Source organism: Spea bombifrons, chromosome 7, assembly GCF_027358695.1.
Source record: "Spea bombifrons isolate aSpeBom1 chromosome 7, aSpeBom1.2.pri, whole genome shotgun sequence".
NCBI lineage: Eukaryota > Metazoa > Chordata > Amphibia > Anura > Pelobatidae > Spea > Spea bombifrons.
The window spans coordinates 13,253,355-13,281,079 of record NC_071093.1 but is presented as its reverse complement, the minus strand read 5'-3'; the positions used below and the strand labels follow the sequence as shown (position 1 = coordinate 13,281,079).

Below are 27,725 nucleotides of genomic sequence, written 5' to 3'. Positions count from 1 at the left end.
ATGGACAGCATAAAGAAAGGTAACTGGTTACTTGGGCATGATTTTATATGAGAACCTGTTGACGTGTAATTTTTTCCCATTGTTCAATGGTTAATGTTTGTCTCTAATCAAAAGATACAGGTGAGTGAAAAACAAAGTACATCGTCATTGAATTCTATAATAATTATCTGTTCCTAAGCAGGTCTAAAGATTAGGTAAATACAACCTCAGATGTACAACAACACATGACATATTGCACCGTGCCATAATGTATTCAACAAAAATAAAGCCAAAATGGAGAAGCCATTTCTGAACAATAAGTACACCCTTACTGCTATCATAGGAATTAATTAGCAGACAGGTGCTGCTGATCAAATGTCCTTGATTCATTGATCATCAGCGAGCGTGTCCACCTCTATAAAAGTAAAAGTTGAAGCAGCTTGCTGGTCTGGAGCATTCAGGTGTGTGTTAACACAATGCCAAGGAGGAAAGACATCAGCAATGATCTTAGAGAAGCAATTGTTGCTGCTCATCAATTTAGGAGGGGTTATAAGGCCCATAAGTTTAAGTCCATCATTCTACAGTCAGAAAAAAACATTCAAAAGTGGAAAACATTCAATACAGCTGCCCAGGAGTGCATGTCAGACCATGCAATGCTCGGAGAAATCGCAAAAAAACCCCAAGACTCTACAGGCCTCAGTTAGCATGTTAAATGTTAAAGGAGAAATTGTCTTCTCTCTAAAAAGAACATGGCAGCACCGCTGAGGTTTGCAAATTTGCATCTGAACAAACCACAAGACTTCTGGAGCAATGTCCTTGGGACATACAAGAACAAAATGGAAATGTTTGACCAGAATGCACAGGGCCACGTTTGGCAAAAACCACATACAGCATATCAGCACAAACACCTCATACCAGCTATCAAACACGGTGGTGGAGGGGTGATAAATTGGGCTTTTTTGCACTCACAGGACCTGGGAACTTTCCAGTCATTGAGTAGGCCATAAACTCCTCTGTATACCAATGTATTCTAGAGTCAATTATTCTGCCCAACAGCTAATGCTTGGCCAAAATTGGGTCATGCAACAGGACAATTATCCCAAGCACATCAGCAGATCTGCAACAGAATCGCTGAAAATGAAAAAGAATCAAGGTGTTGCAATGGCCCAGTCAAAGTCCAGACCTCAGCCCAATTGAAATGCTATGGCAGGACCTTAAGACAGTCGTGCATAAACAAATGCCTGCAGTCCTCATTAAACTAAAGCAACGTTGTAAAGAAGAGTGGGTCAAAATTCCTCCACTACGATGTGAGAGACTGACAAAGTCATAACGAAAATGATTACCGTCTTTAATTTTTTTTCCTAAATTAATATTCAAATTTTGAGGAGTCATCTTATAATCAAGCAAATACTGTACTTAAAGTTATTGCTGCTAAATACAAGCTATTGAATCATAAGGTGTACTTCGTTTTTTACACATGGCTTCTTGATTTTGACTTTATTTTTTGTTGAATAAATCATGACATGGTATAATATGCGTTGTTGTTCATCTGAGGTTGTACTTACCCAATGTATTACTGCAGAAGAGGACTCCGTGAAGCAGAGTAGGTCAGGCACCTGGAGACAAGCACTAGCAAGCCACGTCAGAACCAGAAAGACACTGTTAACAAACCAAATCAGGAGGCAAGCGCTATGTCAGAACGAGCTGGGTCACAAATGAGTACATTTGATCAAACGCAAGCAGGAGTAAAGCAAAACAGAGTATTACTCCAACCAAGGGTGGTAGTAGAAAGAGAGTCCCGTGCTAATATAGGCCTTAGAGGCCGAAAACAAGGTAATTGGGGTCAGAAGGGGTCACCGGAGGTCATAAATGTGTGTCACGCACATGAGTAGATGCACAATTACATGACCACACGCTCCCTCTCCGAGAGGCTGTAGGGTAGCAGGTTTACTGTGGTTGCCCGCTACCTCAGAGGAGTCTTCGGCGTTGCCAGGGTGTTTACTTGGTGTTCTGCTATAATTTTTAAATGTAAATGTTATTGTTGCTTGTAATAGCTATCATGTTTAACACTGATCAAATAAAAATAAACAAACATTTTTTATTGAAGTGTAACAAATAGGTTAGGTGCATTTATTCTTCATGTTTAGTTGTAGCTGTTATGTACTTTACTAAAAGGGTGGTAGGTAAGCATACCTCCCAGTGACTTGGTTAGCTGTCCCAATGTCCCTGTTTTGAGTATGGGTTAGTTGGGGAAATCCTCCAATCTCAACGTTTCCAAACAGGTTAAAAACTAATGAAGGTCTGTGTTATTGTAGCATAGAACACCACTAAAGCTCTTACTTGTAAAGCCAGTGCTGCTTTTTAGCAGCTGGTGACCTTTTTTCACCTCTTACTGAAGTTACTACTTATAAAATACAGTTTTGTGTGTTGTTCTCCGTTATGGTTTTTCTCTATAAATTGTGTGTTTCAAAGCATTTGCTTGGTAAAAGAAAAATGTATTACTTTTTGTTAACAGGTGGTGAAGTTTACCAAATCATTTGAGTTACTCTCACCAAAATGTAGTGCTGATGCTGAAAGCAGGTGAGCTTATTTAATTGTTTCATATTAACTAATTAACACTTTTACCCTTTCACCTCTTGAACCAAACCTGAGTCTGTCCAATGATCTGTAGTCCCTAAAATTAAAAATATAAAGGCAAATGCTCTAATTTGGAGTATTAATTTTGTGAATTTATTTTATGTACAGTATGAAAAGTGATTCTGGTGCAAAGCTTGAAAAAAATGTTTTTTTTTACATTTTGTATCAGAATCACATTTCATATGTAACCATACATATATTTCAAAGTTCCAAACCCCCCAAAAATATGTCAAAGATGCATTCATGTCATTTGCTGTCAGTTGCCTTATTTTTGATTAATAGGTCACCATTTTTTGTTCACTGTCATTTATTTTCTTAAGCACAGTAAAAAAGTTGCTATGCTTTCTTATTGAGCAGCCTGTTTTTGTTTCACATTAGTTAAATAATAATTGTCTGATAGTGCTTGCCACTTTTTGACACTACAGTTAACTGAGTTTTAATAGCCCGGCACTGTATTATCCATTTAAATGTAAAAACTTTGCCATCAGTTAAGACTACATGACACCAACAAAGGCAGCTAGTTTGATTTTCTGTCCAAAATATGAGTGTGATTAGTTATTGTTGGTGTATTTTTTGGCTATGGTGGGTTCAGGAGAAGAGAGAGGATTTTAGGACAGCAAACAAATTCTTATGATAAGTTTTCCACTTTTTGCCTCGGTTGAGTAGGTGGCATGTCATCTTTAATTACTTACCCGGGAATCCTGCATAACATGTGTAACAATGATTTTCTACTACGTAACAAGTCTGTGAGATGTAGTTGAATTTATGCCTGTGGGTTTATTGACAAACCAAAATTTTGGAGGGTCCATGTTGGCCATCTTCCCCTACAGGGAGGGCTATGCTGACCCTGTATCATACAAATTTAAATTTATGAGATTTATTTTAAAAATGTTCCCTGTATTAACTAGCCTTAATGGAGGGACATAGGAAGCGATAAGGTGTCTGGCAGGAGAATAATATCAGAGAAACTAAGGTTCTGCAAAATTCCACATTATGTGTATACAAGAAAGTCTCAAATGAGGTTTATTTGTGCAAATCTCCATGTCTTGCCGTTTAATGCCATGGCCAGTGATTCTCCCAGTAGTAGAAATTTCGAATACATCCTTTAGTTACAGAAAAAAACCCAAATTAATTGCTTTGCCATGTGTTACTGTTGCTATTTGCTGAAAAAGCATGAGGAAGACATCTGTGCTGTGAAGAAAATGTGTACAGTCAGTTTTGATATGTTTCATATTTTATGTTTCAAAGGATTCCACTCCATGCTGGTACAAGAAATAACCTGAGGCTAACATTTTAATTGCCTGAATACATAATATGTATAGCTGTTGTATTATGAACCTTTAGAAATGTTTCAAAGCAAAATAATGCAAATATATTTCAAATAACTAGGAATATTGTGCCCCTTGAAACAGTCTTCTCATTCTGGCAATGTATGTGAGAAAGGTCCTGATACATTCTTGAAAACCATAGCATTGAAAAGAGGAAATTGAGAAAGCAGACTTTCACGTCTGCTACAAAAAAAACAATTAATTTGCTTGTGTTAACAACATAGTCCCGACAATGTTGTATCTATAGAGGTTACCTTTTTTAAAGGGTGATGAAAGGAACAGGAAAAGAGATGTGTCATAGAAGACCTTCATTGTAAAGAGGGGTTGGCCTCTTACCAGCCTACCATGCTAGTTCTTCAAGTTGGAAGATCAGCAGGTGCAGATGTACTGAAAGATAAACTATATGACCAAAAGTATATGGACATCTGACCATCACACCCATATGAGCTTGCTGGACATCACACTCCAAAAACATGGGTATAAATAATGAAATTGGCGCCTCTTTTGTGGCTATAATGGCCTCCACTCCTATGGGGAAGGCTATCCTCAAGATTTAAAAGTATGTCTGTGTGTTTATTTAGCTTAAAGAGCGTTTGTGAGGTCAGGCACTGATGTTGGACAAGAACACCTGGCTCACAATCAGGTGTTGCAATTCATCCCAAAGGTGTTCAGTGAGTTTAAGGTCAGGGCTTTGTGCAGGCCACTCGATTTTCTCTACACCATACTTATCAATCCATGTGTTAGAGTAAAGTGTAGGTGATATGGATGATGATCAGATTAGGTCAATGGCTACTGATCAGCAGGAGGGTCACTAAAATCAGATGATAAAAATAAAATTATGATGAAATTATCAAAAATACTGAATCAGTGACCTGGCATATGACTAATCAGTGGTATGACAAAAATCAGTTTCTAATTATATATTAGAAATTTTAAAAAATACATTTTTCATTTTTATTATTAATAGTTTTGGTGGTTTTTTTCAACTTAAGACTCCCCCCTCTCTCTTTCTGACAGCTGTCACTTATGTGAAGGGATTCATCATCCAGTGGCTGTCATAAAGATCTGATCACTCCTATTGGTCAGGAGTGATTTGTTCTTCAGCAGCCCATTCCTGATTAGTTCTGCAATAGTACGAAGTGTTGCAGAGCTGTGCTGACAGCAACTGACCTAGAAGCACCTCGGACTTCCAGGTCAGTGCTTCTGAATATTTAAAAAAATAAAATTTTTGTAAATGCTAGTATCTATGTCAAGGGCGATAGATACCATTTTTATACTTGCCCCCCTACTTTTGTCTCTGTCCCTTCATTTGGCCCCCTAAATTTGATTGCTGGATACATCACTGGTGGGAGTTTAATATATCAATGCATATGCGGATGGTGCGTGTAGCTCCTGTGGGGCACTGCAAGCATGTGTACCAGCAATTCACAAGATGCCTAAGAACGGAAGCGCCACCTTAGTCTCCAGATGTGTGTGACAGGCGATCACTGCTGCTGCATGCAACATTGAGTGACTCCTCTTCTTTTATGCCTCCACCCTTTACTAGCTCCATCCTTTTGTGGTTCTGCCCTCATCAACCCACAACTATGGACGGTATTTTTTGGAGGAAACTGTTGCAACCGACCAGTATTCCAGGGAAACCAAAGTCAATGCAGGAATTATCAGTTCAAATTTTAAATATTTTATCCCAGAGCCCATAATTAGCTAAGCCAAACCCGTTGGATTTTATAATGCCCTGCTCTATTTTACACTGATGTTTTAGTTTAGGTTTTTATATTAAGACAATCAGGGGCTTTTAACTTCTTCCAGTTTTGGCATAAAGGGTATCTGTATTCCACAGAGCATCTTTTTTTTTTTTTTTTACAAATGGTCCTCCAGAGTGAATTTCTCGATCTGCAGTTCTACTAAATGTGCAAAAAAATCTCGATTTATTTTTAGTTAGTTCATGAATTAATTAAATACTAAATGTATATATTTAGTAAATGAAATATATAATTAACCAAATGCAATTAAAATATAATTGAATTCAATTATTAAATAATTTCAGGTGTGCATTTCAGTTTTTTAACTTTTGACATCTGCTCATCCTGTCCCCATATCCTATGGGTATTTCAAATGGTAGTATTTCAACACTTTTTATGCACTAATTCTATCATCTGCCTTTTGTCAAAATTTGTGAAAGTAATTTTATTTGTGTTTTTTTCACACAAATTATACTTCAGATATGAATTTACAGTTCATGGTATATTTCACCATGAATGTCTAAAAGGGCATGGACACTATCTATAGTAATCAGCCAATATTTGTGTCTATCTAACGTGTTCTACCTGACTTCCACCTAAAACCCATAAACATAGATATAGAATATTTAATTTATTTTTTCCAAGTCAGGTTCTTCTAAAAATTAGAAAGGTGCATCATACGGATCATTTCTTCAGGTCCTTAAAAATCATGTTAATATACTTTTCCCTTTAACCTGAAGTGCTCAACTAAATTTAAACATCTCAATTATCCACTTATATCTGAATCTTTATATTGTCTCCCCTTCTGTAGCACTATACTATAACTTTCCTGCAATATCAACAATTATAGCTTATCTTTGGCTACAATAGTACAAATGTGCATAAAATACATCAAAGTACCGTATTGGCTCGGATATAGGCCGCATGCTGCCACTGTCCCCCCCCCGAGATATGCTGCCACTGTCCTCCCCCCCCCCGAGATATGCTTCCACTGTCCTCCTCCTCCCCCGAGATATGCTGTCACTCTGCCCCCCCCGACTTACACCCCCAGACTCCCGGGTGTCTTGCGGGGCCGGCGGGGGACATCTACGCAATACGCGTATACAACTTCCGGTGCCGGCACATCCGCTGAGTGCTGGCACCGGAAGTTGTATACGCGTATTGCGTAGATGTCCCCTGCTGGCCCCGCAAGACACCCGGGAGTCTGCTCTGGTAAGTCTTGGAGGCAGAGGTAAAACGCATCGTGCGGACGTTCACCGGCTGCGGCAATGCCCGTAAACAACCTCCGCTGCCGGCACGTCTGCACGATGTGCTTTAACCCCGTGGGAATTCCCGGCAAGGGAGATTGTTAAAGCACATCGTGCAGACGTGCCGGCAGCGGAGGCTGTTTACGCGCATCGCTGCTGCCGGTGAACGCCTGCACGATGCGCTTAGACAACCTCCCGTGCCGGCACCCCCCCTGTGGGAAGTGATGGCAGGGGAGGCTGTCTGAGCGCATCGGAGAGTAGGATACAGGTCCCCTGCACCGCTGCGGAGGATCTGTATCCTAACCCTGCTGCCTGCCCGGCGCCCGGAACTGCATGTCCCGGGCGTCGGGCGCTAGACCCCGAATATAGGCCACACCCCCACTTTAAAGACTTAAAGTGCGGGAAAAAAGTGCGGCCTATATTCGAGCCAGTACGGTATTACCATATGTATACCCCTTCTCTCGTACTTAATTTTTCTTCCATAGTCAAAATTATGCATTCTCACCCTTTACTAGTGCATATGTGCAAAAAACAAAAACATTGAACAACAAAGCAGTTGCTTCATAAGACAACCAGGATTCTTAGAAAACCAGATATGAGAGGAAAAATAGGGTGTACTTTCTTTTTTACATGACTGTAGGTGACCTCTGTATCCCCAAATGTTTCCTCTTTTTCATCTGACTAATCTCCCTGCCTTGGTTTAGAGGTGGTTTAGGTTACCTTTGCGTGTGGTGGTGTTTTTTATTTCATGAGTTATACAAATGGCAAGTTGCTTTGTAATGGCAAGTTGCTTTGTAAGCATTAGCACGCAATAGCAAATTAATTTGAATTATTTTTTAAGGATAACATACTTAAAACGAAAACCCTAAAATGATGTCCTTAGTGTGGTGGGCAGATGGGATAGATGCCCCATTTAAACATGGCACTTTTAACAGCTGGTTATGATGGTACATAGCACTTGTTACCATCAGACTAGTAAAAAATGTCCATGATCAATACCAACCATTTATATACAATAAAACGGCTAGCATTTTTCTTTCGTCAAAAGAGACATTGCTTTATTCTGTGGACTATGTTAACATCGTATGGTTTTACATTACCCTATTAGGTCACTGTAACTATACATCCACCAAGAAATACATTTTGCGTTATTATTGATTTTTATGTCAAGGCAGTAAAAAAAAGTCTACTTACCTCACGACATTTCAATGTTGATATCTCTTGTAGTTTCAAAGATAGCATGGAGAAATCATCATACTCTGACTGGTTAATTAATAACAGTATTGCCGAACTGGTTGCTTCCACTGGACTTCCTGTAAACATCAGTGATGCTTATCAAGACCCTCGATTTGATGCTGAGGTAAGTCAAATTATTTACCTGCAAAAGAATATGATTTATTTTTTCCTGAAAAAAAAATGTTAATAAAATGATTGGAATATTTGTCAGCCTTGGTTTTAATTTAAGTACAATATTTGTTTTAATCAGCCAATTTATTATTATTACTGTACGTTATTTTAAAAATCCTGCACAGTATTCAGAATTTCAATAATTCTACAAAAATAAATACAATACATCAATATTTGTTTTTATTTTTTTAAGAAAAAATGGATTGATTGCCTAAAATCCTTCTTCTAATGGTAGGCATATCTTTTCTGAATACTTAAACCCTGCAGTTATCAATTTGTGCAAGAAAGAAGAAAATATCCAGACCACCAATATCACAGACCACCAATTTTCTTCTATTGTTGCATATTTCTCATTCTTATATGTTTCAGATAATCAAACTAATTTTAATATTAAACAAAGATAACCCGGTCAGATGCAGTTTTTAAATGATGATTTCATGTATATAAACGATCTATCCAACCCTACTTGGCTCTATGTGAGAAAGTAATTGCCCCCTTAGTTACTGAATCAACAAATTATCCAAATTTAATTGATTATTGGCTTCAAAAATCACTACCACTATATGTTGGTGTTCCTCAGGGCTCACTTCTTGGATCTCTACTCTTCTTCATCTACACATCCTTACTTGATCAACTCATACCTTCCTTTGGTTTCCTATACCACCTATACAGAGTTGACACCCTAATCTAGATCTCTTTTCGCCCTCCCTTCTAAGTCGTCTTTTCTAACTCGCCGTTCTAATTCTTTCTGGAATTGCATCATGGATGGCATCATATTACTTGAAGCACAACCTCTCCAAGTCTGATTTTATGGTAATCTCGCCATCCCCTCGGTCCACAATTCCTGTCATCTGTGTCGGCAAATCCAGTAAACAACCAAGTTTGCTGCCTTGGTGTCACACTTAACTGTGCTCTCTCTTTCATCCCTCACATCAGTCCTTTACCTTCACCTGAAAATCATCTCCCAAGTTCACCAATTCCTCACACAAGAAATGACTAAAATCCACTCCCTTGTGATATCCCGCATGGATTATTGCAACTCCCTAATAATTGGTCTCCCTGTCACCCGCATTTCACCTCTCCAATCTGTCCTAAACACTGCAGCTAGATAAATCTTTCTCTGTCACCATTCCACATCTGCCACTTCTCTGTGCCAATAGCTGCACTTGCTCCCTATACCCTTCAGACTCAAATTCAAACTCCTGACCTACAGAGCCCATAACAACTCTGCACCCCCCTCCCATCCAAATATACCCCTTACCCCCCTCTTCCTTCCTCTCATGATACTTTCTCTCTTCTACCATTATTACCTTTTCCCACCCCCGCATCCAGGATTTGACCCATGCTGTACCCCTCCTCTGGAATTCCCTCCGTCAGATTTTCTCCCTCATATGCAAATTTCAAAAGCTCTTCCCCTTCCAAGCAGTCGTCTCCTACTATTTCAATTCCTTCTTAACCGGCTAGGTTGTAAGCTCATGTGAGTAAGGCCCTCTTCTTCTTTTGTACCAGTTTTTTATTGTTTGTGATTTTAAATTTATACTACTGACTTTTTTTTAGGGAGTGGTGGTTGTTGACATTTTTGTGCTGTCACTAGTTATCAGTCAGAACCATGGACAGAGTCTGGAATTCTGATCTGCTTGGTGATGTTCATAGCATGTTGTAATGTGTATCCTTTTTATAGTAGACCTTTGCTTTATGCAAAATACCCCATGCAGTCTCTACTTGACAAAGACAAATCAGGACCAGTGAATAAGGGATTGATCTATAAAAGAGTTGGAGACACAAAAATGTGGAAAATACAAAAACTTGCACAATTTTGATTGTGTCAATTTATAAATGTTTGTGTAACAACATTTTCTGAAATGAACTTATGGCAAAATGTAAATGTCTAGCAAGCATGCTATAAAAATGGTGCATTCCCATGTGTAAATATTTTTGGGGTTTTGGACCAAACCCCCACACCGAAAATATTAACCACCACATCTAAAATGATAGTATTTCATCTGTAGAAATGTATAAAGTCTGGCATTTCATATCGCTGTAATTCAAGCCTGATTTTAAGCATTGTGTTTATAGTGTGTTTGCATTATCTTTAAGACCCCACAATGTCATAAATAACACCACATGTCTCAATGCCTACTGCTGACAAAAAGTATGAGCTATCACTATTGCTTCAATGTATACAGGTCACTTGTGGTTTTGTGTGTAAGTTAAGTTGAATGGATAGGACATTGTAGTGAATGTTTTGAACTTACAAAAACACTGAAGATGTAATCCAGGGTGCCACTCACGTGAGGACACCACCATCAGGTTCTCTTGTCCGTTAGCAGGCTGGAGGTGGTCATCAAAGACAACATATTGCTAGGGCTGACCCTGCCTTGCAGGACTGCAACATTGATTGTAATAACACAGGAGTAGGTGGATGCATTCTCTGTATGATTTACTACCTTGTAATGTAAGATTTGTTATTTTATTGAACAAGGTGTTCATTGTCCAAATAACGTATATGCAATAAGTAGCTCTCCCACAGTCAAAGTCCTGAAATAAAATATGATGATTTTTATATGACAGACAATGTGAAATGTAATTAGTCTTTTTACCACATGTTCTAGGCTGACCAGTTTTCTGGATTCCACATCAGATCGGTTTTATGTGTCCCTATATGGAATAGTAGCCATCAAATTATAGGTATGTCATTTTCTTAAATATATTTACTGATGATGAATCTTAAATCTCTGGCTTTACCATATTTTGAAAATGTTTTTATATTGGCTTGTCATTAGGTGATGATTGATTTTATCTGGTAACAGTTTTATTTCTAAAATAATCTTAAAATGCTTTATCACATTTTTCGTTTTTTTAAATAAGATTGGTCTTTAATTTTTTGAAACACTGTTATAACATTTTTGGATCTGTCTTAGAATTGTATTGGAAATGGGTTGGGAAGTCCAAAGTTTGCTCTGTGAGCTTTATTATTTCTGAAAGAAGCGAGTCATGTAACTGGTTATAGGGCTATCATTGAATTTGTACCATAATCCAAGTAGGATCTGGTGGCATTACATACCATAGACCCTATATCATTGTGTCTAATGGTGTCTTACTGTTACAAAAGATGAATGGGTGTAATATCATAAACAAGGGAAATGATTACTGTGGGCCCCAAAATAAGGTCGTACAAGTAGGCCCGAGCATTTTGTACTGTATGTTTTTCTTTATGTTTTCGAGCTGCAGATACACCTTGATATGATCTATGTTTGCAGGTTAAGTGGGATTGATTTTGTGTCTTTAGGCTTTCAGTGATTTATGGTCTGTAAGTATGGAAATATTTAATCTGGTGCATGGCTGCTTGACTCCACTTCTTTAGGGGAAATAACTGGACATAGTTGAAGGATATCCCTGCTTGAGCACAGGTATGTCAATCAGTGGGACATTCATTTTCATTGAGATTCTTGTGCTGAAGTAGGTGTCATCCTCAGGTAGCAGAGTCCAGCCCACTAACTGCATCATGGAAGTGCCCCAGTAACACCAAACCCGCAGAAGTTGAACTAAACAGGTTAGTGTGGACATCGTATAAAACAAAAAAGTCAGCGCAAGGAAAAGGTAGAGCAGACGAAGATGAAAGGAAAAGGGTTGATCTTTTGTAGACAGGAGAACAAAGCAGGTTTCATTAGGAGGTAGTCATAACCAAAGTGTAGTAACTTGAAGTATGAGGAGAAAGTGACTCAAATTGGGATAATTGCTTGAAGGGTAAATTGTATTTGTTTGAATTAGAATTTCAGTAAACACAAATATTATTTTCCTTTTACAGGTGTAGCTCAAGTGTTGAATAGATTAGATGGAAAGCCTTTTGATGATGCAGATCAAAGATTGTTTGAGGTGAGAACGTTTTTCTGTTGTTAATCAGCAGATAAACTGTTTCATAAATATGTAATGTAACATTTTCTTATGTTAGTTACTGAGTTCCACTTTCACTTTCTTGTAATTTTAAAGAATAATCGCTTACGGAGATAATGCCTTGAGTTTTGTCTCCTTGGATCCCAGTCTTCCATATAAAGTTGGCTTCAAAGTGTAAAATATTATACTAGGCTGCAATATACATTATGCTCTCCTGAGATCCTAACGAGTCCTCTTTAATATTAGTGAGGACTTACTACAGTGCAGTGTTTCAGCATGTTAAGACTGGAACTTTTATTTTTTTACCCAAGTTCCTTGTACGCAGAAGCTTTTCAAATTGTACAGCATTGAACTGTTCTACTGCTAGCAACTAATTGAATAGGAAAATCTTTGTCTCTTTAAGCCCATGCTAGACGGTAGATTGTATTAGCACATATTTTTGTGTGTTTTATATATATATATTTATATATATTTGTATATTTTATTTTTAGGCTTTTGTTATTTTTTGTGGTCTTGGTATTAATAACACAATAATGTATGATCAAGTGAAGAAGTCATGGGCTAAGCAATCAGTGGCTCTTGATGTGAGTAATCAACAACTTTCACTTCTTGTACATGTTCACAAGTGGGTATGCAGCCCATTCCTTGTATCTGATGAACTGATACATAACAACAGCGAAATCGAACTTAATGTGTATTGTGTGTGTGGAAAGCAAATATCAAAACAGATACCTATTTTTTCTCTCATTTGTATTAATATATTGATCGTGACTAGCCTTACTTTTAATATCCCCACCATTCTATTGTGTTTCTCTTTGAAAGCCTCTCCTCGTTTTCTTATTTTCATTCTTCTATTAAAACCAAATAGAAGACCTTTCCTGATTGCATCCTGACTACTTCATATGTTGGTAGAGAGGCATTATTGCTGTGGGCACAAATTTGGGTAAATGACAGATATCTCCCTGGACATACACACACATAATGAATGATTTATTATGAGGTGATACAATTTGGAGTTTAATTCAGCAGAACTGAAGTGCCAAATGACACAAAACCATTCTCATAGGACCCTTCCTTTTTCTTGTAGAACCCTGCTTAACTCCCACAATGTTGTACTGCAGCATCCTAAAGCTTCAGACTCATTTAAAGGGACAGTTTGTTCTCCCAATAAAAGCTCTTTGTACTCTGTAAGTACTTTTAAAAGCATTCTTCAAAACTATCAAGTGCTTACCTAAGGTAGAAGCTGAAACTCTCTAGCAGCAGCTGCCCTCCTATGTGGTCTGACAAACAATCCAGCTGCTCTGAAAATGGCTGGGGTGGAGGGTCATTCCAAAGCTGTTCAGTGTGTATAAGGTCAGGTCTCTGTGCAGGCAACTCAAGCTCCTCCAAACCAAATGTATCAAACCATTTTTATGGATTTTGCTTTGTGGCCAATGGACAGCCATGCTGAAAAAGGAAAGGGCCTTCTCTGAACCAATGCCACAAAGTTGAAAGGATATAATTGTCTAAAATGTGTTTCTATGATGTAGCATTAACATTACATTTCAATAGAACTAAGGGGCCTGACTCGTGGCAAAGGTGGCATCCTATGACAGTGCTACATGCAATGTCACTGAGCACTTCAGTACTGCCCATGTTTTTTCTATGAAGATGGCTGTCTATGTGTTTGATTTTATAGCAATAGGTGTGGATGAAACCATTAAACTCAACAATTAAGGGGGTTGTCCACCTAGTTTTTGGTCATATAGCATATGTCCTATACACTCCTGAACTTCACCTGTTGTGGTGTTCTCATATTAAAAAAATAAGTATGTCAGTTATCTTTAATTTTGTTTTCTTAACAATCAAATGCAATATTCAGTTTACATCTATAAGTTTTTCAGTATCAGTTAAAATGTCCTTTAACCCACACTTCAGGGTATGATTATGTTTTGTTTCTTTCTATTTTAAGCATTTATTCAGGAGGTAAATATAGGCTTGTGTAAGAACTCAGTATAGCCCTATATCAGGGCACTCTTTATACATAAATAACAGGGAAGGCAAGATGGGGGGGCTGTCTATGCTAGCAGGGTTATGTTACAATTTGGTAAAAGTACTGTAACTTGTATAGGTGTTATTTATAGACCTCATGGGCTCAAGTGGAGGAGTTAGATAATCTACTAATTAAGGACATAGCTAAAATGACATTCAACGGGAGCGTTATAATCATGGACAACTTTAATCTTACTGAAGTGAACTGAAAAACCAAAGTAGCTGGTTATGCCTGGAGTACAGAGATTCTAAATCCCTTCCTTTGATTATCTTTAAAACAAGTAGTTGAGGAGCCAAGGGGTCATATTAGATTTAGTGATCACAAATGGAGATTTAGTATTGGATATTACTGTAGGTGAAAGTTTTAGATTTTAGAAAAGCTGACTTTAAATCATAAATTAATAAAAAAAACTAACGTCTGCAAAAATAAATGTCCACTTGAGAAAAGTTATTACTTTTTTACCTACTGAGGAAGCTGAGACATCAGCGAAACGCATTAAGGATCAGAAAAGAACGAGTGGACATTTATGAGTGTTAGCTTTTTGTTTATTAATGATTTATTTATATTCAGTGGACAGTATCATGGTGTGAGTGCAGTATCTGATATTGGTGTATATCAGTAGTTTAACAAAGGACATTTCAGCACTATATAGATTAAGCACTAGTACACCTTATCTATTTATTTTACTTATTAGTGGAGTGGTGCAATATATATATATGTATTTAAATTGCCTGGAAGCACGTTTATTGGTTTACCTCATTGGATTTTTACTGCAATATTTAAATCAAATTACCACAAAGACACTACACATAGTGCACTTTATTTTGATGGAACTACAGAGTATATTGTACATACTTTATATGGCATCTAACATTACATCTCCAAACAGAAGCACTTTATATTTATCTGGAATCTACCTCATTAGGAAAATTGTTTTATTTTGTTTATTTTATTTATTCATACAGGTGCTTTCTTATCATGCAACATGTTCAAAAGCTGAAGTTGATAAGTTTAAGGTAAGGCACAATGAAATGTCTACATGTATTAGATATACCTTAATACAAATAAACAATATTAATTTCAAAATACCTAATTTTGCTTTTATGTGTATTACCAGACTGTTTCTATTCTTGGAAAAACAGCTTGTTGGCAAACGGTTGATTATGTCAATTTATTTTTGTGTATAGGCAAGTTGGATGCATATAAATACAACTGGTAACTAAGTAAACCACTTCTATGTTCAGTTACTAATTGAGAAATTGACTAGTTGGTGTGTGTTGATTTTGACCACCTGTCATTTCAGGTGATATGTACAAATATGACACAAAGGAAAACCCTCAAAACGTATAGCATATGTTAGATGTGTGCATTCAGACTTGTACAAATTGTAAAAGAAAAATGCTCAGAATTTTCAGCCAAAATTTGTGGGCCCACATTTATTCACACTCGTGCACACTTTCACTCACTTTCTATTCTTGTTCACTTTTTCTCTCATACTCTCTAAATGTTTCCCTACTTTCTCTGCCAACCACTTCCTCTTACTTATCTTCTTCTGCTTACGCATCTTCTAATGCATCTTCTTCATCTTATATCGTCTCTTTTATCTTCAATCTGCTATCTGAAATCTTTGTTTTAACAGCGTTCAAAAATATATTATCAAGAACGTGGTTACAACCACATACCCCTACTTTGGAACAAATATTACATCAAATTGAAATACAATATAAAATGGAGAAGGGTATATCATATATAATTGGAAACAGTAAAATATTTGACAAAACATGGGAACCTTGGTTAAAAACATTTCCAATAAATAAATAAACAGAAGATCAATGAGAGTTTATCTTCCCTGCATTTATTGATATTAAATCCATATAACTAATGAATATCATTATTTAACAACATTTCTTTACCAGGTTCTGATATAGCAATGCAAGGAACAACTTTAATCATGATCCATGACATATAGTATTTTTGTGTCTTGTTGGTTTTTTTTTTGTTTGCTTCTTCTTTTCTCAGTCTTGATTTTGACTGTTATTCATTGTCTTTTCTCTTTGAAATGTTTTCTATGTTTGCAAAAAAAGAAAGGGGTAGCCTTTGATGTATTTAATCATATTACACATGTAAACTGTAATAACAATCTAATGTGGGTTACAATGTTGCTTCTCTTTATTCTAGAATACCCTAAAAGGATAGAATTACAACAATTAGAACAATTTTGCAAAAATACAGTAACTATTCACAAGATCTTAGACATTTCCTCCTTTTGACACATAATTATTTTATTTTGACAATTCTTTTGTCTTGCAGGTTAGAGGCACAGCTATGGGGGGCAAGTTTGCCAATTTATTTACTGCAGCCTGGGAGGAAATGTATATTTTCAGTGAAGTCAATCCTTTTTTAAGATTCATTAATTATGGATGTTATATAGACATCGATTTTTTTTCAATACTCAAATAATAATGATACCAATTTAAGATTGACTATGACTAAACCTAGGTCAATCATTACACTTTTGAAATTGGAATTAGGAACAGATCCTATAGAAAAAAATTAAAATAATTTTCTGGGCACTTGTTTACGAGAACATAAATGGGAAAATCAAACCTTGAACTACATTACATGACAGTGTGCGTGCTTTAAGAAATGTGTAACTATGTTTTCTTTAATTTAAGGCAGCCAACATCCCTTTGGTGTCGGAGCTTTTCATCGACGATATCCATTTCGATGATTTCTCTCTTGATGTAGATGCCATGATTACTGCTGCCTTACGAATGTTCATGGAATTGGGAATGGTCCAGAAGTTTAAAATTGACTATGAGGTAAACATATGTTTTGCCCAGATACCAAATTTGCCTTTGTTGCAACTTTCAGGCTGTGCCATAAATATTGCTACTTATCTTACAACCAAGAAAAGACTTATCCTGACAGCGCACTGCTTTAATCCTAATGTGATTCCCTATGTGTTCTTGTTTTCCAGACCTTGTGCAGGTGGCTTTTGACAGTAAGGAAGAATTATCGAATGGTTTTGTATCACAATTGGAGGCATGCTTTTAATGTTTGCCAGCTGATGTTTGCCATGTTGACCGTAAGTAATGAAAGCATATACAATGACTTCAAGTTCACTCTTACTTCCTTATTTGTTTATGTTATAATGTTAACTATTAAGCTGTTTTACAGTACTGATTATATCAGTGCTGAAGATTGAGGGCATGCAAGGGCATGTGAATTTAAATTAGCCTTGGTGTAGAGATAATCCCCCTGGATCTGAGAGAAGATCCCGATCCGGAGGCTGCAATAGCGGGCCAGCACATGACATCTCTAACAGAAGGGGAAACCACAGTCCTCCACAATGGGGCAATCAACAAGATCATGACCCATTGACTGCGAACCAGATGGAGAGTCCTGAGTATGACCGGAAATGGAAGAAAAGCGTAAACCCCGAGGGCGGCTACATCTGAAGAAACGCATCCACAGCCAGAGACATCGGGCCCAGCAGCCAGCTGAAAAAACTCGTCACTTGGCGATGGAGACAGGAAGCGAAGACATCACGACACCACCGCAGTTCCAGACACACCTAGTCGTTCAGCCGAATCACCTGGTCATAGGAGCCTGAGCGATGGAGATAGGAGGCCTTTAGGCATTGCATGGCCTGATAATGGAGAGGGCCTGGAAAATTAGCCTGGATTGCCGAGAGTTGGCCTATGATACGTGCCAGATCCCGCAGAGACACGCATGAGCGCCGCAGCAGACGCCGAATATCTCTTTTGATGGAGGAGAGCTGAGGTAGATGCAGGACTGTCTCCGCCGAATCCACCATGAATCCAACTGAGTCAGAGTCAGTTCCGATTTCTTCTCGTTGATGACGAAGTTTCTGGCGGATTGCCTTCTCCAGAGGCCGGCGCAGCCAGAAGTGGAGGAACTGTGCGATGTGGGGTGTTGGAGTCCACTCCGAGGGCCTGGGGTGATGCAGAGTGCAAGGATCAAACATCGGGGGGCCTGCAGAATCCAGGATCTCTGTATAGGCGTCAGGGGCAGAGATAGGCTGGGAGTCTCCCAAAACCGTCTCGTGGGCGAGGTTCGACTGTTCCACTGGGAAAACCGGCCTGGAGTTCTCCGGGGGTATTCGTCCAGCACCTCGTACTCTTCAGCTTGGTTCTCCACCTCTGTCCTGGATGTTGATGGGCACACTAGAGCCAGGGTAGGGGCCCTAGCCTTCTTCAAAGGTGCCTTGCCGTAAGCAGACACGTCAGCCTCCATCCACTGGCGTCCTCAGAATCCCAACCCAATGGATGCGTTTACCCACCTAGGGGTGGAAACGCTTGGGAAAGGGCTGACGGGTCTAGGGAGGCCAGAGCAGGGGGGAGACACTCTACCAGCGCAGATTTTAGCGATGCCTGAAGGGCAGTGGGCATAAGCAGGTCGGCATCAGACATGTCATCTTGAAATCTGCAAGACATATAATAGAAAATATTCATTTTATTAGATATTTTTTTACTTAGAACAGATGCAAACTTGTGGCTACTGAGGGGGAACTGAGGGGGTCCCCCTCACAGAGGTACAAAGGGGGTCACCCTCAAGGACAAACAGATAAACAGAGGTCACCCTCTAGCGGGGCAAAAACTGAGAAAAACGCTCTGCACCGCTAAGTTATGCGGCCAAATTTTTTGCAATGCTGGGCCGTTCTGACAGCAGGGGGAAGCAGAGAGTAGCGCTGGAGCATCGATCCCTGGCTACTACACAGAATGCGCTCAGCGGCAGTAGAAGGCGCTCAGCGACAGAAAGAAGTTGTGCGCACCCCGAGTGGCCCAAAAACTACACATGTCCGCCCGTGGAGGGAGGCGAACCGGCCGGCAGTCATGTTTTTAGACATGAGGATGGGAAAACTGCCCCGCCCTCACCCACGGCAGCCGAGAAGCGGCTGCATGGGGAAAGAGGACGTGGTGATAGCAGATGGGAACCATGGGGGAGGGCCGCGTTGTGGCAATGGGAGAGTAGGGGAACGTGGCGCCAAAAGCCAGGAGGCGGGCAAGCCCACAATGGAGCAGGGCCCAAACATGCGTGAGCCGGTATGAAAAACTGAAATAACCGAAACCAAAACACAATTGAACAGCAAGTGACAATAGCCTAAAAAATAAGAGGGGTTAGGATAGAAAAAACCCAATAATAAAGATATAGAAATAAAAACAAATTAAGCCACATGTGTAGCAGACTAGAAAAGAGGGTGCTCATCTGGAGGTCAGCAGCAAAGAAGATGAAGTAGAGAGTTTTGTAGGGCTTTTTGTGAATTCTGTATGTTCATCATCTGGAGGCCAGCAGCAAAGAAGATGAAGTAGAGAGTTTTGGAGGGCTTTTTGTGAATTCTGTATGTTCCTGATTGGTTGTTTTTTTTCTCGTGTTAACTATTTCTTTGCTGCTGGAGTTTTGAGTAAAGAAGATGATGCAAATATGAAGCCTGTGTGAGGGACTTCTCATTATCCTCCAATCAGCCTGCATTATTCTGGCCTTCTGTAGTACCTCTGCAAGAGGGTTTAATAGACCAAAAATTATACAGATTAATTTTGGGCTGTTTTTGACCGATTTGTTTTCAGAATTTTGTTTCCTGCCCTTTTGGATCAGATGAAATTTGGAGGGCTTTTTCCATTTGGAAACAAAAGTCACTGTCTCATATTCTCACTAGTAGACAGAGATAGAAAAGAGAGGGATAAAGACAAAACTAGTGGAAGAGACTTTCTTATGTTAGTTTGAGTGCGTGGGAAAATATTTTTGAAGAGGTGATTTCAATGAACGGCACATACACTGGTGTATAAATAATTTTGTTAAATATTATGTATTTGACTATGGTCATGCTGCTAAATTTCTGCATATAATGAACAGTGGGATAGCTTGAAATGATGCTGGTTAACAGATACCATAGAATTAAATATTGAATGACTATTAACATAATTGTGTTTTTATTGGACAGCTCTGTATATTTATTTGTATACAGTATGCTTACACAGACAGCTAAAAGAGAAACAGAAAGGCATATAATGTAAATTTTGTAGATTTTTCTCAAATGTATATGAATGTGTAAGTTTGAAGATCATTATCCTATTGGCTGCAATACATTTGGTATAAATGTAATGTATGAGTGTAATCCTGTGGAAATCTATCTAATAATAATAACTGATATTTACTTACTAATTTTAATTCATAATAACTGATACATAAGTATAACATTGCATAGAATTCAGATTTTTTTTCTGTCTTTAAGCATCACTCTCTATTGTTGTCCCTGATCGCTACAACACTATTTTTTATTTCTGCAGACAGCTGGGTTTCAGGAAATTCTGATAGATATTGAGATTTTGGCTGTGATTGTGGGATGTTTATGTCATGATCTAGACCACAGGGGAACCAACAATGCCTTCCAGGCAAAGTAAGTATATTGTTATTTTGCTATTTGTGAAATATCTGTATATATAAAAAATATATTTCATAGCAACCTACACCAACCTATCTGGATAGACAGGCACATTTGAATATTTTATAATGAGCATAAGAAATCCATATAAAATTACATTGGCCCACTGCTGATGTCAGCAGTGTATGAAAACTCAGGTGAATGAAGACTAAGAGTCTTTCTTGAACAAGGTTGTAGGGAGCTCAGCAGTATAGCAGACACAGTACACAGTGAATGTAGGTACACAGTGAATGTAGGCAGACACCAACACAATGTTTTACCATTGGTAAATCTCTAGTGCATTTAGACTGCCGGATACATGTAAACTCTCTGTTGTAACAGTGGTGTTAGTGTTATCAGTGTTCGAACACTCTGTTAATTAGTTACAATGAGATGTCCTGTGATTATGTACCAGCCTTTTGTTCCATTATAGTTCCTGATATATTTTTTTCCCCACAGGAGTGGCTCAGCTTTGTCTCAGCTATATGGAACATCTGCCACTTTGGAGCATCATCACTTTAATCATGCTGTCATGATTCTTCAGAGTGAGGTAAACAGATAATTGGGAAGCTGAACATGCTTTTTAGCAATCATAAATTCTACATATCCTTGAATGAAAGTAGAATCCATAAGCGATTCTTGCTATGTGTGCACTAACTAAGATGTAATATTGGAAGAGACGGTAGGGCGACATTGGGAGAGTGTGAGTAAGAGTGAGAGAGCGTGAGAGTGATTGAGAGTGTGAGTGAGAGAGTATGAGAGAGTGAGTTAGAGAGCACGAGAGAGTGAAATATAGTAAGAGTAAGAGCTAGTTACAGTGAAAAAAGCATTATGGGAAAGTGATGGGAGATATGCTATATAACTGTCAATGTCTGGCTCAGTATATTATAATGAGAGTTATAGTTACATAGTTACATAGTTCATAAGGTTGAAGAAAGACCTAAGTCGATCAAGTTCAACCCTTCTACCTAACCTTCCTATTCTTGATCCAAAAGAAGGCAAAAAAAACCCTAATTAAGCTACTTCGAATTCTGCCATCAGGGGAAAAAAATTCCTTCTTGACTCCAAGAGGCAATCGGATTTCTCCTTGGATCAAGAAGCTCTAAAATATTAATGTTATTCTATTTATATCCCTGTATGTAATGCCTTTCTAAGAAAATATCGAGGCCCCTTTTGAAGATATCTAATGTATTGGATAACACCACCTCCCTTGGAGGTGAATTCCATACCTTTATTGACATAACCAAGCAAACAAAGCAAAAATGTGATCCAGAAGCATACACTAAAAAGCAAGCCAGGGTCAGGAACCAAGACAGGTACTCAGACCAGCCATGTCTGGAATACAGAGATCAGCGATGTCAGAAATGAGCCAGGAATCAGGAGCCAGAAAGACATCAGTAAAAGCCAGGTCATACAACAATAATCAGGAACACAGGAGAATGTGCTTGCAGCCAGAAACAACACAAGGGCAATTAGGAAATGGGCCTAACTGCTTAAATAGCCTGGAAGGGGTTGGCTGAAAAGAAGCATGTGCGTAAGATGGTAACAGAGGAGTAAAGGTGGATAGTTAAACATCAGCTCAGTCAGCCTGACACAGGGAAGAAAAGGCTGCTTGTTTATTTATCAACTGAGTGTAAAAACAGAGCAGTTCAGCCAAATCTTGACAAGGAGTCATGCTGTACCACTGTTTGTGTCAGGGCCACTAGGTAATTATAGAAGTTTTTCTTTACCTCCATTAGTGTCTGGATCACTATGTAATGACGGACATTATGGTGTACCACTGTCAGGCTCGGTATATATTGATGGGAGTTATACTGTACCATTGCCAGGCTCAGTATATAATAATGGGATTCATGTTGTTAATTAGGGGAGTAATGCTGTACCATTGTCAATGTCTGGCTTGCTATATAACGATGGGAGTTATTCTATACCACTGTCATTGTTTTGTTCTGTATTTAATGATGGGAGTTATGCAGTGCAATCATCAGTGTCTGTCTCAATATATTGTAATAGAAGTTATGCTTTACCACATACAGTATATTGCTAGCATTGTATTTTGTTATTCTGTATTATAAATATTTATTCCTTATAGTATTTCTGTTTCAGGGACACAATATTTTTGCCAACCTGTCCTCCCAGCAGTACAGTGATCTCATGCAGCTTTTGAAACAGTCAATTTTAGCAACAGACATCACACTTCATTTTGAGTATGTATTTGCATGTTCTTCTTTAACCTTTGTTAAAATGTTGCAGATTGAACATCTTAGTTAGCTTTACCATACTGTATTTGCTTGGTTATAAGACAGCCCTGATTATAAAATTAGAATATTAAATTAAAAATTAAACATGCTATCATCTCGCCTATTTTAAAGAAACCCTCACTTGATCCTACACCTCTGTCAAATTACTCTCTACTTTGCCTTGTTCCCCTAGCATTCAAACTGCTGGAACAATTAGCTTATAATCAACTAATTACTGACTAAAATTACTAACTACCTCCTGCTAAAAGGCGATTTCTCTCCAGCCTTTGATACGGTTGACCACCCCTCTTTCTACAAACCATTTATGCTCATGGCATCTGTGACACAGATCTTTTCTGGTTAAAACCTACCTCTCTGACCGTACCTTTAGTGTCTCCTTCACTAGAACTTGTTTTTCTCCCCTACCACTATCTGTGGGCTTGGACAACTTATATCTTCCTTGAGTTTCCAATGCCACCTATATGCAGATGACACTCTAATCTAAATTTCCTCTCTTGAACTTTCACGCTCTCTTTTAACTCACCTCACTGACTGTTTTACTTAAATTGCAGCATGGATGATATTGCATTACCTGAAACTTAGCATCTCCAAGACTGAGCTTATGGTAATTCTGCCATCCGCTCCACAATTCCTGACATCTCTATCACTCTTGACAACTCCACTATCCAACCGACAGACCAAGTTCGCTGCCTTGGTGTCACACTTGACTGCTCTATCCTTCACCCCTCACATACAGTCTCTCACCAAATACCGCTTCTCCTGAAAAACATCTCCTGAATTCGCCCATTTCCCCTCTCCCCCTCACCACTTCAATCCACCCTCAACACTGTAGCTAGGTTAATCTTCCGCTGTTCCCTTTCCTCATCAAATGCTCCTCCGTGCCAATGCCTCCATTGGCTCCCCAGCTCTTAACAACTCTTCAACCCTGTATATCTCTATCCTCCTTTCCAAATACACCTCTAACGGCCCTCTTTGTTCCTCTCAACACCTTCTTTTCTCTACCATTATTACCTCTTCCCACTCCCGCATCCAGGATTTTACTTGTGCTGTACCCCTTCTCTGGAATTCCTTTCCCTGTTCTCTGAGATTCTCTCACCCCGTGTGCGAATTTCAAAAACTCTCTGAAAACCCATAACTTTCGAGAAGCATACAACCTTTCCTCAACACACTCTCAGCCAGCATCCTGTCTAAGCCATCTGAACAACCTCTACAGCTCATCCTGACTGGACATATTCATTTCCATCAAATCCTATTTTTTGACTTCCCCCTCTACTGACTAGATTGTAAGCTTGCAGTAGCAGGGCCCTTTTCTCCTTTTGTGCCAGTTTGTTATTGTCTGTGATTTTAAATTGATAAATTAAACTACTATATATGAAGTTCTATTTTATTTCATTATATTTTGATACGTTGCATTTGAATTTTGTTTTAGAAGAAGATCATTTCATGAGGGGAAAAAAAAACATTATGTTATGATAAAATATACATATTGTCCAAAATGTCTTGGTATGGTGAAGGGGACATACCAAGACATTTTGGACAATGCTTTGCATCCAACATTGTGGGAACAGTTTGGGGAAGACCCTTTTCTATTCCAGCATGGCTGTGCCCCAGTGTACAAAGCAAGTTCCATAAAGAAATTTTTGGATGAGTCTGGTGTGGAAGAACTTTACTGACGTGCACAGAGCCTTGACCTCAACCCCATCAAACACCTTTGAGACGGACTGGAACAGAGATTGCGATGCGATGCCTTCTCGTTCAACATCAGTACCTGACCTCACAACACTCTACTAGATGCTCTACTAGATGAATGGGCACAAATTCCCACAGAAAAAACTCAAAATCTTGTGGAAAAGAAGAGTAAAAGCTGTTATAGCTGCAAATGGGGAACCAACTACATATTAATGTCTATGTTTTTGCAATGTGATGCTATAAAAGTTCCTGTTGGTATAATGGTCAGATGTCCCAATTCTTATGCCCATATAGTGTACATAAAATAAATGCTACTGTATGTAAAAACACGAGCATTGTCCTATGATATATGTCTTCCAAACAGCTATGTACAATAAAAGCCAGAAAACATTTAAACTGGTTTGTAGATACACCGCAAAAGACATTTGGAGCTATCTACAGTCTTATTCAATATAGTGAGAGGTACCTGTACTTTACAGCAGAGGGAGAGTAGGGCTAAATAACTGTTTTCCGATCTCTTCAATCTGTTCCTATGCTGCTCTTATCGCTTACGAACTCTGTGTATGTGTAGATTAAAATTGCCTGTGAAGCTACTGTTAAGGTATAGGCAAAGAAACCCTGGCCTCAGGGAAAAACACATTTGGTGCCTGGTATTTGATTCCAACATGTTTTGTGCCACACACCCCAGCTAAAAGCTGATATAAATATTTAGCAGTAAACCTGGTTTCTGTAGGGTCAGTTCATAGTATATCTACAAGCCCTTTTGGATATTACAACAAAGGTTAAGTTTTACATAGATTATTTGGCATGCTTATATTCTTTGTTGTTTTTCTCCCTTTCATTATTCCCAGTAGTAGATTCTGCCCCACTTTTACCAAAGTTGAATTAATGAATCAGAGAAGGACTACCAAAGTGAGCCGAGGGACATTCCTGACCGGGTTACTCTAATCTGAAAATTTGCAGTTGCTACAAGATGCTTTAATGTATATTTTGTGAAACCATTTATGTATATATTGTAAAAACTGGGCAGCACTTATAGCCCAACTGGACTTTTTTCTGGGCAACATATGACACCTCCTAAAATGATTAATTGGGTCAAGTTTTGTGTTTTTCAGGAAAAGAAATGAGTTCTTTGAATTGGTCAGTAAGGGAGAATACAATTGGAATGTTAAAGATCACAGAGTGATATTCCGGTAAGTAAAAAAAGCTTCAATATTCTACAGGTAGTTTATTGGCCAATTTCTTCTTTCACATGGGGTTTAAACTATATATAAAATGAATGTGAACGTGTGCAAAGATAATATGTTGATATTAAACATGACAGATCTTGGTAAAAATATAAACTGAGCAACAAAAATATATTTTGTATATGCATGCATAAGCATGTATTTGTGTAACTTACACATGGAATTTTCAGTTCTGGCCAAGAATCAATACTTATGGGCCAACCAATAACTTTTAGAAGTCCATTAATTTTGCATTTCAGATACACATAATAATGAAATAACCCTAGTTAATTTATTTTTCTTTCAGATCAATGCTAATGACGGCATGTGACCTTGGAGCTGCGACCAAACCATGGGAGATTTCAAGACAGGCAAGTGATACTGTATTGCAGAGCACATGAAGGCCATTCAGATGAGCCTTCTTTAGAGTACTTTAAGTGTAATGCTTATTTTTAGCTCTTGCCCAGGCAAATCAGTAATTTAGTAATATGCATTAATCAATCCAATAAATAATCTAAGCAACATCATTTTAGAACTGCAGAGTAAGCATGTTACATGAACTGTTTCTGCAATTAATGGGAAGTGTTAAATGTTAAAAAAACCACTTTTTAAAAGTTAGTATATGTATATACCGTATTTGCTCGATTATAAGACGAGGTCGTCTTATAATCAGACCTCAACTGGGTCTGACTATGAGACTAAGATCCAGATCTCCTGCAGCGAGGCAGAGTGGCACATAGGGGGTCAAAATGCATATCATGGGGCACAGCCAGGGGGCAGATGTGCATAACTGGTGGGGCAGGCTGAAAAAAAGGAAATAAAAACAAAATATTTTTCTCAATCATAGCTTTTATTAAAAAAAAAATTGTTCACATGGTTTACATGAATTAATATTTACTGGTAAAACTTTTTCCCTATAGAGTCATCTTATATTCAGGCTTTTTCTTTTTTTCATAAACTAATATAATAAATTACTGATCTTTAACAGATTTTAGGGGGTCGTCTTATAATCAGGGTCGTCTTATAATTGAGCAAATACGGTATATAGATATATATATATATATATTTATAAATCTTATGTACTAAGTGCAGTACTAGTTGGACTACAAAGCAATTGGGGTTCTGAGATACTTCTATTATAACTTTTTCACAAAGCTAATGTTCCTGCATTATAGAAACTTACAAATCATTAAGTAAAATGCTTTCATATCCATCACATTTCGAGGTTAAAATTAACAAATACAAAAAAAATGTGGATTAGAGACATAATTAGAAACAACATATTTAAGCAGAATTAAAGAAATATAAACATATTTACATTTTTCTTTGAGAATTAAAAAAAAAAGAATAGAACGGCTTTGTGCAAGTATAATAAGTAAGTTATTCAAACTATATAACAAAATTATCTTTTTTGTTCTAGGTGGCTGAATTAGTAACTAGTGAGTTCTTTGAGCAAGGAGATCGGGAGCGATCAGAGCTTAAATTGACTCCGTCAGTAAGTTTTGTTTGACACATTTGTTACATAGTGAGTAGATGGCTGCCAATTGATTGAATACAACTTAACTTTTATTGTTAGGTGCTAACAATAGAAACAAATAATGGAACGCCCTAAAGTAAAGTAGAAGTAATTAAAACAGATGTCCTCAGGACCCCCCAGTTCCCTTCTACCCACTCCCCATAAGTGTAAGGGTGATGAGTAATGAAGTTACCCTTGAAGTGGCATATGCCCATGTATACCCCTAAAAACAGAATAGGACTGCAGGTCTGTGCCTCTCATAGGGGGTTTTGCAGATAATTTAACCTCCACATCACCATTAGCAGTGGATTGGGATGGGGGT

At 38.2% G+C, this 27,725-nt stretch overlaps 1 protein-coding gene across 1 annotated transcript in view; it reads left to right on the top strand.

Annotated features, from left to right (window-relative positions):
• Window positions 1–27,725, top strand: part of PDE11A (phosphodiesterase 11A) — a 98,883-nt gene that overhangs the window by 66,885 nt on the left and 4,273 nt on the right. The window contains exons 5-18 of the mRNA XM_053471748.1: window positions 2,495–2,559; window positions 8,161–8,293; window positions 10,953–11,028; window positions 12,149–12,216; window positions 12,726–12,818; window positions 15,232–15,282; window positions 16,942–17,088; window positions 17,247–17,354; window positions 20,578–20,687; window positions 21,171–21,261; window positions 22,818–22,918; window positions 25,777–25,854; window positions 26,195–26,258; window positions 27,308–27,382. Coding sequence (XP_053327723.1) covers window positions 2,495–2,559; window positions 8,161–8,293; window positions 10,953–11,028; window positions 12,149–12,216; window positions 12,726–12,818; window positions 15,232–15,282; window positions 16,942–17,088; window positions 17,247–17,354; window positions 20,578–20,687; window positions 21,171–21,261; window positions 22,818–22,918; window positions 25,777–25,854; window positions 26,195–26,258; window positions 27,308–27,382 — 1,260 coding nt within the window. The remainder of the gene's footprint in view (window positions 1–2,494; window positions 2,560–8,160; window positions 8,294–10,952; window positions 11,029–12,148; window positions 12,217–12,725; window positions 12,819–15,231; window positions 15,283–16,941; window positions 17,089–17,246; window positions 17,355–20,577; window positions 20,688–21,170; window positions 21,262–22,817; window positions 22,919–25,776; window positions 25,855–26,194; window positions 26,259–27,307; window positions 27,383–27,725) is intronic.